This window comes from Hydra vulgaris, chromosome 07, assembly GCF_038396675.1.
Source record: "Hydra vulgaris chromosome 07, alternate assembly HydraT2T_AEP".
Taxonomy (NCBI): Eukaryota; Metazoa; Cnidaria; class Hydrozoa; order Anthoathecata; family Hydridae; genus Hydra; species Hydra vulgaris.
The window spans coordinates 35,377,370-35,395,216 of NC_088926.1; the positions used below are offsets into that span (position 1 = coordinate 35,377,370).

The 17,847-nt window shown below is 28.1% G+C and overlaps 1 protein-coding gene and 1 long non-coding RNA gene across 2 annotated transcripts; both read left to right on the forward strand.

Moving 5' to 3' along the window:
• The first annotated feature begins 2,182 nt into the window (after positions 1 to 2,182).
• Positions 2,183 to 6,751, forward strand: LOC136082435 (uncharacterized). Its single transcript, XR_010639689.1, has 3 exons — positions 2,183 to 4,147; positions 4,720 to 4,785; positions 6,568 to 6,751. It is a non-coding gene; the product is annotated as an uncharacterized LOC136082435 (long non-coding RNA).
• Positions 6,752 to 9,476: 2,725 nt separating this feature from the next.
• LOC136082436 (uncharacterized) lies at positions 9,477 to 10,482 on the forward strand. The gene is made up of 2 exons (XM_065801739.1): positions 9,477 to 9,819; positions 9,889 to 10,482. Exons 1-2 carry the CDS (start codon positions 9,477 to 9,479, stop codon positions 10,089 to 10,091), a joined length of 546 nt encoding a protein of 181 aa, XP_065657811.1. The 3' UTR covers positions 10,092 to 10,482.
• The last annotated feature ends 7,365 nt before the right edge of the window (positions 10,483 to 17,847 follow it).

The following is a 17,847-nucleotide window of genomic DNA, read 5'->3' on the forward strand; positions in this document are numbered from 1 at the left end:
CGCTTCAGTTTTGAATTAGGAGACAAATCTGCTGAAAGAACTCTGGCAACAGGTTGGCACTCAACATTATCCTTAACCTATGAGGCTAACCATTCTTTTGTTGTTTGAAATTTTTTAAAGAGCTTCAAGTGAAGTCCCCTTAAAGCAGGATATAAGTAGTTTGCTGCAGCACTCAATAAGTTTCCAGTGTGACAAAGAAGAAATCTTTTCTCAATGCAGCTTTTCAAGTTTTTTGCATACAAGACACCGTAGCCATTTTTTCCATCAGTCTCAATAAATTGATCAATTTTGTCATGGATTAAATAAAGAGAATCGGTGACAGTGTTAATTGTTGGAATAGACTCAACCGACCACGTTTCTGTAGCTTCTTTAAGTGGTACCAAAATTTCTACTGCTCCCTCGATTGATTTCCACTGTGATGCACTGATGGTCTTTGAAGAAAAAATATCTTCATTTGCACATAAGCTGATAATTGCACTCTTTAGATGTAGGACAGAAGCTATGCAATCCAGTTCACTATTCTATCTTGTGTCAACGGATTGGCATAACTGTCTAAAATTGATTCCTTGAGCGTCTGATTCTGATTCAAGCAACTCAGCTGCAACTGTTGACTGGTGAGTTAAAGAAGCCAAATCTTTGCATGTTTGCAACGCATCATCCATTCCAGCAGTCATTCCAAATGAGTCTCGAACTGCACATTGCAAAACATGATTGTTGCACAAGTATTGGTTAAGGCGCTTTGACAATTTGACTGCAAGTTTCATGTTTCTTGCCTGATCGTTCACGCAGTACATTGGCAAATCAGCAGGCAAATTTAGTTCTTCTAAGAAAGAATCCAGCTTTCCTTCAATTAAGATACTTGTGTGTCTGCTCTTCATTCCAGCTTGAACTTCTCTTGACCGAAGTGAAAGTTTTCTTGAATATGTTGTTCTGTGATGAAGGCTCAGTTTAGGGTTTGCAATGTCAAACAATTTCTTGAAACCCTTCCTTCGACTGCTGAAAAGGATGCCAGATCAGTGCAAAAGTAATCCAGCATTGCAAAGTCAAACTGTTTTTAAATGGAATTGTATTTGTCATATTTGGACTTTGTTTCAAGCATTTCGACCAAGGTTCGTTTTTTCTTCTTAGGAGGAGGAAGAAGAGAGTCGTCAGTTTTTTCAGAATACTAAACGTAATCTTGGCTGTGTTTTTTTTCGAGGTGACGATAAAGTCCGCTTGTGTTTCCATCTTTTGTTTTCAAAGACTTTTTGCACGCCTTGCATTCAGCAACGTCATTTGTTTTTTGAAAATATCTCCAGATTTTGTTTTTTCTTGGTGACATTTTTGATCGTTGAAATGAGGCAAGAATATTTCTTTTCAATATAAACAATATGTGTCAAGTTGATTTCCACTGGTAAACTAATGAAATTAAGTCGAAAGTGCACTATTTTATACAAAAAGTTTTTGTATTTAAAATCTAATTAAAAATATTTAAAATCTAATTAAAATTTTTTAATTAGATTTTTTTTTTAAATCTAATTAAAATATCTAATTAAAAATCTAATTAAAAATTTAATTTGTCAAAAACAAACTAAATTTTTAATTAGATTTATTAAAATCACGGAGTCAAAATATTAGTTAATTAAAAAAACAAATTATTAAGCATTTTGTAAATTATAATAATTTTTAATTTGGAAAATAATATAATATTTAAGTTTCGTTCTACTTCTCGCGAGAATTTTCTATTTCTCGTTTCTCACGAGAAGTCCTATTTCTCAAGAGAAACGAGAACGAGACGAGATCTCGCTCATGGTTAATATATATATATATATATATATATATATATATATATATATATATATATATATATATATATATATATATATATATATATATATATATATATATATATATATATATATATATATGTATATATATATATATATATATAAATATATATATATATTTATATATATATATATATATATATATATATATATATACACATATATATATATATATATATATATATATATATATACATATATATATATATATATATATATATATATATATATATATATATATATATATATATATATATATATATATATATATATATATATATATATATATATATATATATATATATATATATATATATATATTTACACACACATTTATTGATTACCATATATATAGCATTGCAGTGGCTAAATATAGGGTATTCAGGTTGTGGTGTTTTGACTATAAAAAAAAGAAGTTTTACGAACTTTAGGAATTGTTTTGGTTATAAATCAAGAACTTCTTAAAGAAGTTCTTTTAATAAAGCAAATCTAACTAAAAATTATCTGTTCATCCACTGCGCTGCTCAGCTTGAAATCAACAAAAGCTATAAAAAAAATATTACCTGACAGGCACCATGGAATACGTTTTTTCGTCTATAAGTTTATCAGCATACAACCTTGCCAAACTATTACTTGCTGCAACATCTATAAAACCATCGGCTGCACCAGACAATTTATGTAAAATATATATTCCCTCAGAGTCTCGCGGGCAGAAATTGTTTAATTCGGCGGTGTTGTATAATTTAATTTGATCTATTAAAGAATGATTGTTTACTTTTAACGCTTGATAAAACTCCATTTCTTTCATTAATAAAGTTTTTTAACCGTATATATAGTAATATTATTTCACCCAAGTATAATTTTGGTATTTTGCTACACTTGCTACAGGTTCTCGGTTGATGACTTTTAGTACTTATATAAGACCTCCTTGTTAATAAAAAGTTGATACAAAATAGGTCTTCAATATAATAAATGCACCGGGATAAGCTTAAAGTTGTTTGAAAACATGACAAACAGGATTCTACAACAGTTGCAACACATATTTGACCATTTTATTTCACTCCCAGTCAAAATTAGGTAGCTACGCTCCGAAATATTTGACATTCTTAGAAAAATTTATGAACATGAGAGACAAAACCCTATAAAAACTTGGGTTTCTTTAGCGAAAATTTTAATTTTCGATTTAGTAAAATTAGTTAAGCTACAACAGCGGCCAAAATATGATCTAAAATTTTTCTATTATTTTGCATAAAAATATATACATATTTATATACGTGTGTAGAAAATTATAATAAATGTAGTCCGAGTTGACTGTAGCAATTGCTTCACTTGCTTCACCCTGGATCCACTCCTAGGCAGTATAGCTAACAGCTCGTTTAAACACATTCACGTGAACAGCAGTGCCACTGCTGTTAACGTGAATGTGTTTAAACGAGCTGTTAGCTATACTGATAGCAGAAGCCTCTGCGATCTTCAGAAACTCCTTTTTGTACACCAGTCTCAAGATAAAGTTCTTTTATCAGATGATGCCCTTCTCAGAAGAGCATCGTCTGATAAAAGAACTTTGCTTCAGATTCCAAAATCAGTTACTGTTACTTGAGACTGGTATACTAAATGCTGTTTCTGCATTTTTTATAAATGAAACAATACTTATTGATGTAAATATTGATGGTTGACCTTTATTTAGGTCTACATAAATGAACCTTTGGCCTATTTTACGTAGAATAGTAAATTTTAACCCTTTTATTGTGGATTATATTATGGAAAATCTAAACCATCTAATATCGATGATTTGATTTTTTATTTTTTAAATGAATACAGACAACTACAGTTACCTTGGGATATTTTTAAGACAAAAAAAATATAATGTAGTTATTAGGGCATTTATATGTTATGCGCCTAGATAAAATGATAGTTAAAGATACAATGCTTGTTAAAGATTTACAGTTAAAAGAACTTTTAGCATACAATGAGGATAAGAAAAAAGGAAACAAAGTACCAAATTTAGATATGTTGATAAGTTCTCGATGGCTGAAGGCAATATGTTATTATTTATTTTATAGTGAATTTTTATTTAAATTTATCAAGTTTGTAAAAATATTAACAATAGTTGTTTGTGAAACTGTTTTAATTTATAGAATTTCAAAAGAGAGTGTTATATTTACTTACTGATATAAGAAATGAGCTACGAAGCCAAAACACTCTGACAATGCCTACTTATAAGAGTGAATTTATAAGTTAAATAAGGTTTATTTTGTCAGTAGCAGAATTTGATGATGAGGACAAGATATTAGATGACGAAAAAAACACAATCATCATGGGTGAGTTTTAACAAGTATTTTATTAAATAGTTATATCCTTTAGTTTCAGAACTTTTTTTAATTTTATGTCTACAGCTTTATGTCAAAACTTATGAAAACTTATAACTGTATATATTAGAACAATGGCTTCTTATTTGGTAGTATAATTTCAATGGTTTAAGGGCAGTTAATGTTTAATTTCTACAGTTTCATTTTCATTAATATGACTATAAAACATTATGAACGAGGTTAGGCAATTTTTACAACCAGATGTTATTCCTAGTGATAACTTGTTATTCAGATCAGGACCGATTATTTTTTTCTTGTTATACTACCAGAAGATTACCAAACCAGGTTTACAAGCTCCTAAGATGAAATTGAGAGTTTTATATCCAAGCTTTCCTTCTCCAACATAAGTCTTTAGCTTTGCTAAAAAATATGCTTGTTCTAATATAGGATCAATTTAATGTCATGACCAGGACAGTATAAAAACAAATAACGTTTTTGTATTGTTTTAGAGCAGGACTTTTTATTTGTATAAAGATAATTAAAATTTCAAGCAATAATATTAGCTTTACATTTTTTTTTTTTAGTTGAATCAATTACAATCAGTTGGTGTAATTATCTTTAAAAGACAGAATTCACAAAATAATGCTAAAGTAATCAAAATAATTTTTAATTATTGATCAACTTTAAGGATTATTATTTAAGGATTAATATTAAACTAATATTAATGTTTATTCGATGAAAATGAGTAAAAAATAAGTTAAAAGTTATTTTTTGGTCTTTAAAATTGTTTGAATTATAATTTATTATCAATCAAACATAGATATTGTTGTGTGATATTTTATAATATACCTTATTTTATACTATTATACTTTATATTATTAATGAATATTATCTATTTTTGTTCAATATGTAGATATTTATGTTTTAGCAACCTGGGGTTCTTTCATTATTTGCCTTTGATGCCTTGAGTTATTTGAACATAATATTTTCAGAACTCTACGAAATAATAGAATAATAAATATATTAATAAAAACTAATTTAAAATATAATAAATTTGTAAAACAAAAGAAAATCTTATCTTTGCTAATGTCTACTAATATTATTGTTTAGCAAGTATCATGGTTATAAAATGTCAAGATTTAGCTAGTTTAACTAGGACTGCTAGTACACTTATACAATGGTTTCTTCATTTTATTATTAGTTTATATAATATTTTTAAAATCAAATATGTGGAGCTGTTTGAAATTAAGATTTAAAAGGAGAAGAAGGTGCAATTCCATCTGATAGGATTAGTGATGAAACTGTTTATTGCCCTCCAGGTACCAAAACATTGACTGCCCTAAAATGCAGAGAGTAATTAGCTTAAATTTCCACAAATAAAAACTGAATTCTCTTTAGGTATTACATCTATGTATTACAATTATTATTTTTTAAATAATGTAGTAAGAAGAGTTATTTTGTTTATACAAAATATATAACTATTCATATAATTATTTCAATTCCACAGAAAGCAAACAGGATTGTGAAAAATTTGAATTCACAACTACAAAACTCCTCTTTTTTATTTCTTGATGGAAGTATAATATTTAAAATACCCATTCTTGGTCTGCAAAACTGGTTAACGCCTGAAAGTGCAAGGGATTGTATAAAATCGCTTTAGCAAATGCATGCTATTTAGCATAAAAAATGACATCATTGACCTCTGTCCAAGCCCTATAAGTGTAAAAACATAGACGTTAAACCTAAGTAAAAACGAAAAAAATCCTCTAAATTAGGTGCAAAATCTCCTCTAAAATCCTATTTTTCTTATGGAAATTTTATGTGGCCACCCTGATAATTACTTTTCAATGTTAGAAAAGTTTAATATTTTTTTTTCCAGTTTATTTTTGAAAAAAGACATTTAAATTAAATATTTGAAAAAGTTATTAATAATCATATATCAGCAGGGCCGTCCCACATGGGTGTGTAGGGGGTGTCCCACCCCCAATGCTGTCGTATAAGCATTTGAGTTGGTACATTTTAGCAAGTTTGGAACTATAGTTGGCAAATATTGCAAATATTGAGGACCTTTTTTTTTGTGTGTGTTTCTAGTTGGCAATAAATACATACAGCACCCCCCCCCCTCCCTCATGAGAGATCACTTCGAGACGGCCCTGTCTAACAGTTATATTATCTTTTAAAAATTCTGAATATTTTCGAAAAATTTTAAGGCTGCCATGGATATGAAGGGCAAAGATGGAAAAACATATTTAAGAACACTAATATATATGCCTTCATGGATATGAAAGGCAAAGATGGAAAAATATATTTAAGAACACTAATATATATGGCGTTGTAAAAAGTATACCTTTATAAGTTGTAACACTTTTCCATTCATTATTTTTTTTTTTCAATTGTTCCCTTTCTAATTTTTATAAATATATTTTATTTAGAACAGCTTCTATTCTATTCAACGGAACAAAAGAAACATCGGTTAACTTTCTAAAATATGCTCCATTTCAAAAAGGTGATGGAAAAGAAAAGAAATTTGTTTAGATTTTATTCAATTATATGTAAATATATGTAGCATTTAAATATATTTTTCAATAAAACAAGTTTTATCTCTTTCTTTAATCATACTATTTTAACAAAACTAAACTGAAAAGTTCTAAATAGTCTAAGTATAAACTATAATTAGATTTAATATCCATAATATACCTTGATAATATAATAGAGATGTACAACAACACTATTGGACATGCATAGTACGTTTTGATGATGATCACAGCTTTTATTAACCGTTTCTGTGATTACAAAACGTTTTTTAACAGTCGGTTTAATGTTGAAAATCAACGTTAAAAAACTGTCATTCTAAACGTTGTTTCAACGTAAATTCAAAGTTATTGTAACGTTTTTTTGAGTTGAATCAACGTTGATATAACGTTTGAACCTAACGTTGAAAAAAACTTTCGTTCTAAACGTTGAATTAACGTAAATTCAACGTTAGGTTTCAACGTTAGTTCAACGTTTTCCGGCTGGGTCAACTTTTAATATCTTTGTGGAGCAAAGAAGGATTCGCCGATACCCTGAATTTTTAAAACAAAAAAAATTCAATGTTTTGATACAAGATTTACTGAAATAAGCTGAGGGCCTACCACTTTGAATGTTAAAAACTTTTATAAATTTTTTCTTCGTCACACGCAAAAAAACAACTGGGCCTCATTCATTCTAATGGCATATAATGATTTTGAAGTTATCTTGTTTTAAATTATCCCCACTTTGGGGTAAATAGTAATGAATAACTGAGGAGACAGATGGGTAACCAATGTTTTTTAAAAAAGTTAACAATCATAATAATCTCAACCTGTTAAAGGTGTTTTTGATTTTGTATCATTTATTTTAATGAAAAAGTTATTAAAAAGGAGCTTTTTAATCTTTTTAAATCCCTTTCTAATATTTTTAAATCCCGAAATAAGTTTCTTAAATGAAGCCTTTATACAGATTTGGTTGGAGAAAGATTTTGTGAAAAAACGAACTGCGCACAGTGGGCCAGGTGGTAGACAAAACCTCAAAAAAAAAATTTCGAAATACTTCCAACTACTTAGTACATTATATTTATAAGAGCATAATGTATGGTTTAAAACATTATTTGTAGTTTAATTGTACATCATAAATGTACAATTATTATTTACAATTGAATATAATGATGAATTAATTTTTTTTTTTTTTTTAATATACCATAACAACATAACTATAACAACAAATAACTTTTAAATTATTTAACATATGCGAAATTAATTGACATATTATTAAAATTTAATTTGATAGCTTTTCAAAAAATACCATAACAAATTCCAAGGTCTTGTATTAAAGTCACAGTTTTATTTTGAAATATAAAGGTAAGATTCTTGTTTATAGTATAAAAATATTATGTTAAAAGTGGCTCATATAGTTTAGAACCTGCTGGAACAGCATATTAATGTTAGAGTAAGTTAATACAATATATGTACAGCCTGTTGGTGCTGTTTTATTCTGCTCATAGCTGCCCCTTTAGGTTTTGTAAACATTTAAAAAATATATATTGTTGTAAAATGCTATTCGCGACAAACCTATTTTTTGGTTTGTTGTCATTATTAGGTGTTGTGCTTATTGTACTGGCCTAATTAAATATATCTGAAATAAAAATAATGGCCATATTCATGTTATATTAGTTTATAGTGGTTGCACTAATAATTTTAAATTAATTTTTTTGTAGTTGATATGAAGATAAGTGATGTCCATAACCGTATACGGCATGACCAACTAAATCCGAGTGATAAATCATTTTCTTTGTCTGTAGAAGCTATTTTAGTCTCTATGAATTTGGGTTCTACTGGGTGTGCTGCATTTTTAAAAGTTTATCAAAAGAAATGGAAGGATGCAAACCGAGGAAACATAAAGTTTGAGAGTAAAAATAAAAATTGGTTGACTCAGGACTTTAAATCTACATACAGTAATAATATATCTAAGCCTGATAATTCTAGTCATTTACATAAGATTGGTGGAAGACCAAGTTGTTCCTTTAAAGTTGCTTCTGACAAAACCAAAAGGAGAAGACTTAATGATATTATAAATAATTTTTCTAGTGATGAGTTGCTCCACTCAGCAAGGCTTAAATTAAGAAATGAGTATAATTATGAGGCTGCCAAGCAAGTTGCTGAGATATCAGAACCTTCTAGTCAATTTAAAAAGTATACACCTGATGAAGGTCTGGCATTAATTATAGATGGTGGCATGTCAAAATCAACCTACCAACTTATGAGAAATGGAGCTGAAGAACGTGACTGCCATATATATCCTTCATACAACAACATAAGATTGTCCAAAGCTAAGTGCTATCCAGAGAACATCTTTGTTGATGATTATTCAGCACATGTACCACTACAAGAATTATTAAAACATACAGTAAAAAGACTTTGTGAGGTGCAAGCTCCTGTGATCAGCACAATGCTAGATGGTTTGACCCGGTTGACTTTGCGTTGCAAGGCTGGGTTTGATGGGGTTACTGGGCAAAGCATGTACAAGCAAATTAGTAGTGAGGAAGCTGGAGATCGTAACTTAAAAAAAGAAGAATCTCTGTTCATTACCTGCTTAGCACCACTAGAACTCAGTGGGTTCTGTAATAACAAAAAAGTACTATTATGGCGAAATGAAAAGCCATCATCTACTGCATATTGTCGTCCAATAAGATTTTCAAAATGAAAGCAAAGCAGTTGTTATAGAAGAAGCAAAATAATTAGAATCTGAAATCAAAAAATGTGGTGTTTTTAATTTTACTTTTAATGGAAAGGAACTGCTTGTCAAAAGTATTATTGAACTGACCATGATTGATGGCAAAATTCAAACTATTCTGTCTCATGTGACTAACTCAACTCAATGTTGCTCTGTGTGTGGTGTGTCTCCAAAAAACATGAATAACTTAGAAATGGTGCTGAAATTGGACAATTCTAATAATTTAGAATTGAAATATGGTCTTTCTAGCCTGCATGCCTGGATTAGGTTTTTTGAGATGGTATTGCATATTGGATATAAACTAGAAACTCAAAAGTGGCAGTCTAGAGCTATAGAAGATAAAGAAAATGTTATGCAAGTGAAGAAACGTATACAGACAGAATTTATGAACCAAATGGGACTAGTTGTGGATTTCCCAAAAAGTGGAGGATCTGGTAAGTGAAATTACATAAATACTTTTATATAAATCATCAGGTTAACTATCACATATATACAATTTGTAGGTACCAGTAATGATGGTAACACTGCCCGACGAGCCTTTGCAAACTATCAATCAACTGCCAAAATTTTGAAAGTAGATGAAACTCTTTTATTTTATTTTTACATCATACTAGTCACTTTATCATCTGGATTTGAAATTGACACTGTCAAATTTAAAGAGTTCTGTATTACTGCTCTTAAACTTTACATATCTAAGTATTCCTAGTATTACATGGCACAATCAGTACACAAAATTTTAGTTCATGGCCATGCCATCATTGCTAGACAGTACTTGCCAATTGGACTGATGTCAGAGGAGGCCCAAGAGGCCTGTAACAAGGATTTTAAAAAGTTTAGGGAAGATTTCAGTAGAAAGACTTCCAGAATTGACACAAATCGTGACCTAGTTAACAGGCTACTTGTATCTAGTGATCCTGTCATAACATCATTAAGAAAGTGTCATAAAAATAATGGTAAGAGTTTAAAAAAATACCCCAGTGAAGTCTTGGCTTTGCTGAGGGAATCAGCTCCACCTTCTTCTTTTTCTTTGTAGCTAAACACAATTTGTTGTTTGATTTTTAAAAAAGGTTGATATTGAAAAAAATATTTTTTTACTACCTAAGCCAATTAAATGTCTTTTATTTTATTAAAAATTAAAATATTCTTGTTAAAAATAAATATTATTTCATATATAATGATTATTTATATATCTAAATAGGTTTGTGGACCAATTGGGTAATAATTAGGTTTTGTCCACCACTTCCCATATACCTGGCCCACTGTGCTGCGTCATGAAGTCAGAACGGAAAGTTATACTCTTATATAATTTCATCACAGTTTAAATAAATGGAAAAATACTAGAAAGATACAATGCCAGAACGGATAATATCGAAACTTAATTTTGTATTGTGCAGTATTTTGCATTTGTGTAAAACGACCGAAATCAGCGTTTAGCATAACCTTAATTGGTTTAACCTTTTGTTTCATAAGGCTGCAAATTTGCAACAAACTAAAAAACCTGATTAAAATCTCATATAAACTTACAGAGTCAACATATTAATTACTGTGATTTTATTCATAAAAAAATAAAAAATCATGCAATGTTCGAACCGAAACCGAAATTTTTATTATAGAAAATAAAAGAAAGTGTAACAACATTTTTTGTTTCTGTCTTATTGTCGGATTGTGTCAATCGTATACAAAAAAATTTATTTTTCATTTGAAGTGCTCCCTGGGGACCTAAAAAAAGTATTTCTTGCATCTTTAATTTATTAAAGTTACTTTAGAGTAGTGCTTACTTGGTTTCATTTCAGCAAATCAACTTTTATTGGTTATAACAAAAATGTAATTTTTTGTAAAGTATGGTTTAGAAATCTGACTCGTAAGTTTTTTCTGGTTCCTTAATACTGCTGTCTTAATATTCCTATCATAAGATTTTGAAGAAGTCGGAAAAAACGTTTGCTATATGTCTTTAATCAATTTGCTAACCAATCATGTTACTATTACGTGCTAGCCAAACATTGGATAGCCAAATATTATTGGATAAAGCATTGTAATGGTTTAACGTCTGGATAATTTTGAATTGCAAATGCAGCGAATTTAGATTTTAAAATCCACTGCTAACATTTGAAATAATTCAGTAATAGTGATTTTTCTTTTAAATTTTATTTCTCAGTTATGGAAAAAAAAAAAAAGTTTTAAATGGGTTTGAAAAAATCAGTAGCGTAGAGGTAAGAAGTAGCGTAGAAGTAAGAAGTAGCGTAGAGGTAAGAAATAGGTTGTGGCCAAAAGGTATTCACTTTGAGTAAATATTTTTTTAATGTGAAAGCGTGTGAAATTGTAATAGTTTGCATGATTAAAGATAAATTGACTTGTAGGTAGTTACAGTTAACTCAACAGCAGGATCAGGGTGATCATTGAATAACTTGCATCTCTATCCTAAACAGGAGGAAGCGTCTCATATGATTTAAAATTGCCCAAAAAAATTGTACAGCAATTTCTACAAATAAATTATTCGGTAAATAATTTTCCAAAATTGTAACTTCCTCTAATATGTTCCTTCAAATAAGTTGTAACTTCCTCTAATATGTTCCTTCTAATGAATTGTAACTTCCTCTAATATGTTCCTTCTAATAAGTTGTGACTTCCTATAATATGTTCCTTTTAATAAATTTTAGCATAAAGAAATTATATTAATACTTTTTGTTAAAATTTTTCAATTAATAGTCTAAGAATAATCATTAAAATTTAGCTACTAAACACGTAAAAACTATTTTTTTAGGTTTCAGCGAAAGTCAAAACCGAAAAGGTTTGAACAAAGCTTTAAAACGTAAAGTTGTGATGCATGAATTAAAAACCGTGTTTTGAACAATTAGACGTCGCATTTCTTTCCTAGCGCTTATTGAACGTTTTAAATTTAATGACATTTTACTTGATTAAAATGTTAATTTAAACTGAATTTACTTAACATTAAAACTTAATTTTACGATGTTTAAGTTAAAACTTGGCATTGGTTTTAATGCCACAATGCACGGTACGTTTGAAACTAACTCGAGAGGGATAAGTTGATAAAGTTTGTTAATTTTTTTTTCATAAAAATAGAGATCACTTACAGTTTCAAATACAAATATTACAATACATATCCCAATTCTTTTTAACTTATTATAATACAGGTATATGCACAGGTAAATTGTGAAACTCTGATGCAATCTTGCATCAGAGTTTCACTCTAAAACATGTATTTACATTTTAAAATTTTATCAAGTATAATGAAATAAATTAATTGAAAAAACAGCGATAAATTAAAATTGGTATTTAAAATATCCCCCTCCCCCCTCCCCCATCGCTCGTTTTTTGCAACATATGCATCTTTTTTGCATCGAATTTAAAAAATTGTTGTAAATTTTGGTTGGAACCTTTCACCAAATAGTTTCTAGTTCTTGTTTTAGGCTACTAACGGACCTTTATTGGAGCTGACTAACTCTTTGTCCATCCGAGCACAAATACATTCAATTGGATATAATTGCTGGTAGTACTACGCAGTTCTTTTGCTTCTCAATATAAGTGTGTTGGTTGATTATGTATAGATATTACAAACGCCTACTCCAATAAAATTTAAACAGCTCTAAATATTAAGTCACTTACAAATTTGGAATTACAAAGTGATCGCTATACGTTTCAGATTTAAATTATTTAACAACAACTTTAATTTTTCTATTTATTACTTTAAAATTACTTTCATGAAAATTATGTTTCCATTTTCCCATTGAAAAAACATTCTCTTCTTTCAACAACATAATCTTGTTAGCTTTCATCTACAGCTACAACTGTTGGATTGGCTTTTCCTTGACAAAATAAAAAACTGTTTTTGTGCTCTGTAGTTTTTTTAACCTTCCGAATTCTTTTTGATGTTGGATACTACCTGTCTTTTTCTATTTCTGAAAGATTTCTCTGAACTTAATAATCTACTTTCTATTTCTCTGTTGCTAATCCTTTGTTCCTATAATCATTCACTTAGTTGATTTACTTGGTGCTTTTGACCCATTTTTATAAATCTTTCAGATCTCCTAAAAACCTATCAAATGTGTACACTGGTCATCATTACCAATAATTTGTAGAAAAAGATAAAATTAGCATTAGCTAAGTTGCAAAACTAACTGCAATAGCAATTAGTTTTGTAAGTTATAGATTGCAGAGTAGTAAGGAATAGCTGTTACTTTTGCTGCTATTATATATTATTAATTGAACACTTTTATTATATTTTTTTAAATACTATAAAAGCATCTATAAATCAACATTTAGCAAAGGTTAAAATATTTTTTTAATGACTACATCTTTCTATTCAACTTGAGTTAATTTAAAATTCCGAAATCTATACAGTGGTATACTAATCATACATCTGTGTATGTATATTTTAGTTGAATATTAAAAGTGTAAATGCAAGTGAAAGTTTCTGCTCGAAAGAAATGAAAGCTTGTAACCAGTTGAACTTGTCATTTTTTTTGCGATTCTTGCTACTTGCATTGAGCCAGTTAGTGCATTTGAAGGTGGAGAGGCTGTTGCACTAATCCTTCGATTAATTATTGGTTTTCTAGCAATAAGTGCTTGTTTTGGAGTTTATGCAAGGAAACGTCAACAATGATGCATAAAGAACTGATTTTGAAAATATTACAGAGCTTTTAATTTGTGTTTTCTAGGTTTTATATGAGATGCTGTTCTTGTACTAAGATATGTAAATAACTTTGTGATGCTTCTCTAGCTTTTTACAATTTTATACACCAGAATCTTATTTTAAATACTCCTAGTTGGCTTGCCTTGAGTCTTTCTTCTTAAGTCTTACTTTTTTTTTTTACTTCATTTTTGCACTAATATAAAGATCAAAGATGTTTAAAGATTGAATATGAACTGTTAAGTTAGTAATAAGTTATTAGTTCATATTCAATATTTAATGATAAGTTAAAAGTTGACTGTATAAAGAGTTTTAAAAATATTTTGAGACCTATTTTTATTTTCATATTGTATTTTCATTTAAATTAACAAGAATTTAAGAATTTATTTTCTGGCAATTTGTAACAAAACAGTATGATATTATACTTATATATACACTACCAACAAAAAGATTGAGGCAGGCTAGGAATTTTTTAGAAATAAGCAAGTAAACAAACATTTTCAAGTCTAACTTATAATTTAATTAATATGTTTACAAAAACTAAACATTATTACACATTTTTGATCAATAATTTCCAATTTTAACTTGCGCTTTCTAGTTGTACTCGTTCCTGTGTTGATTTGTCAAAATAATCAGTTATTCAGTAAATAGCCCACTGTTAAGAAATAGTTTTATTAATACCTTTACTAGAGTGACACTTAATAAACTTTGTGTGTGGTATACTTTTTTGTAGTAAAAAGAAAAATAACGAGCACAGAATTTTGATATTTATAATATGGCAAAAATTGTCTAAAAATTGTAAAAAAAGTAAAAAAATGGGTAAACGAAAGGAATTAAACATTGCTGAAAGAGAAAGAATTCAAGTTTATTATGAAGAAGGTTTTTCACAAGTCGAAATTTCAAAAAAAAAATGAAAAATCAGGTCTGTGTACAATCAATTTAATAATCTTAAAATTAGCACTTCCACTGTAAAGAATCGATTGAAGAAATTTGGTTTGCATGGGTGTGTAGCTGCTCGTAAACCATTATTAAAACCAATTAATAAGACAAAAAGGCTAAATTGGGCTTTGTGTTTTATTGTATTTTACAAATAGAGTGCTCAATGTTCTTAAAGAACAGAGCAATAACAAAGTTAGTAAAAAACACTTATCTAACTTTTATCTTCTACTTTAAGTTTCACCATTGCTGGATCATCAGGAACTCTTCCTGATGATCCAGCAATGGAGAAACTTAAAGTAGAAGATAAAAGTTAGATAAGTGTTTTTTACTAATTTATATATATATATATATATATATATATATATATATATATATATATATATATATATATATATATATATATTTACCATATCAGGGTGTGAAACAGGGTTATATACAGATTTACCAAAAGTAGCAATATTAATAAAAATTATTAAGTAATCTATATATTTTCCTAAAGTAACAATAAACTGTTACAACACCTGATGAGCTAAAGGAAATTATGAATTATCACACTAAAATATGGCATGGAAAAATACCCTGAGGAGGTAACAATAATTTGTGTATAAATATATGTGTATATGTTATGTTGCATTCTAAACATAGTTAATAGTTATACATGATGCTACACAACAAGCTATTCCAGTTCCAGCTTTGTAATGGTTCTTCAAGTTAAAGCAGATTAATTTACAGACAATATAATGTAAGAAGTATGTTAAAGCTATTTTTCTTTTAATGTTTTAAAATTTTCTTTGATTTTTTATAGGTGCTTGTAGCTTTTTTAAACTCCTTTTTAGTGTTGGAAACAGTGTTTATATTTTTTAAAGTTCTTATGAAGTCTTGAATCTTATTATTCAGTTAAGAATAACTTGTGCAACTTATATTTATTAGATGCTAGTTATAAACAAATATATTTAAACCTTTTTTAAAAATAATATGATCTTGACTATAAATGCCTTCATTTTATGTTTTAAAGGTTTATTGATGGTCAACGCAAATGATAAAATACTTTGCATGTTCGTAAAAATGTTTTTAGAACATGAAAACAAAAAAGCTTTTTATTATAATTATCTAATTTTAAGGCAACCTAATACCTGTACAATCAGTTTTGGTTATAAATAATTATATTTTACCATGACAAAACATTTTAAAATGTTTTGTCAAAGATAACAAGCAAGCAACAGGAGTTAATGAGAAGAGGACTTTCGAAAAAAGAGTCCATTAAAGAAGTAAAGTATGTTATACTTGTGGCATCAGGAAAAGTTGGCGTTGGAAAATCAACTACTGCTGGTAAATATTTTATTATATTATTAAATAGCATTATTATTACCAATTTCTATCAAAAGCAATATTGTTAAATAAGTTGGTGAAATAAAAACCTGTGTACCTTTAAATTTTCATTAATTTTTATAGTAAATATTGGAGCAGCGATCTCAGTTGTTCAACAGGTATTTATTTGCTTTTTTGTTTTTTATTTTTTTCTTAAATAACTTTTATTAATTCTTCAGCATTAGATAAAATTTTGGCATTTATGCTTCCTAGTGAGATTTCAAAAGACAACTGTTCCTTTTGAAACTAGAGAGATTATCAAAAATAAAATTTAGAAACAAAATGTTTTGCTGTTTTTTTTAAAACAACTTTTTCAATCTGTTATACCATTACACCACATCACAAATATTTGAAGATCTCTTTTTATTTCTTAGTATTCTACGCATGGGCTGTCATATGCTGTTAGAGTTGTACCCAGTTCAAATTTTTTTATTTTTTTTTATTTTTTTATTTTTATCAAACAATGAGGCGAGTTAGTTTAATCAATTCACATAAAAGAGAAGAAATGTTGTTTTGATGTCTAGATTTGGTTTGATTGCTGAAATATTAAATTAGTGAAAGAATTCCAAGAATGCTCTTTTGGGTTTTGTTCTTATATTTCTTTAATACATTACAGATAAAAAGTTTAATATACCACTGTCTAGGCTTGTAAATATTTCTAATTGTATTTTATGAATGCGAGTTTTACTTTTTTTAACAATATATGTTTAATTTAACAACATCTTATGTATTTAAACTTCAATAGAAATGTTTTTATCTCCAATTTATTTTGCAATTTGTTTATTTTGAACTTTTAAATTTTAGAGAGCATATGTGGGCATTCTTGATGCAGATATATATGGACCTTCCATTCCAAAGATGATGGGATTGTCAGGTGAACCCAATCTTAATGCAGGTAATATAAGTCTTTAAATTCTCTTCTTTTATGAATTTTTTCTACACTTTTAATTTCTGGTATTTTTTTTTATGTTTTTGTTGAATTTTTTTTTATGTTTTGAATTCCATATACAATTAGTCGCAAAATATATTGTTTACAGTAAAATTAGTTTTGGTGTATATGGCTACCATTTTTGATGTATATGGCTACCATTTTCTTCGGACACTTAATCTAAATTTATGATACTTCTTTTGAAATCAAATTTAAAAACTCTGTAATTTTTGTTTTTAAACATTAGTCAAGAAAAATCTTGCTGTGCTATTGATATTCGTTCTTGTTTAATTCAATTTTTTTTAAGTGAAAAAAAATGAATTTTTTTGATAAAAGTATTTTGTATAGGTTTAGAATCTTGTAGAATTTTAAATTTTTTCAATATATTTTTTACCAGAGAACTCAATGATTCCATTGTCTAATTTTGGCATCAAATGGTTTACTTGATTTTTTTTTTTTTTTCTTCATTCTTTAAGTTAAAAAGTATTAAATAACATATGAACACTTTTTCAAGTTATCCAATTTTACCAAAGTATTTTTAATTATGTTAAAATTTTATACTATTTATTTTATACTATT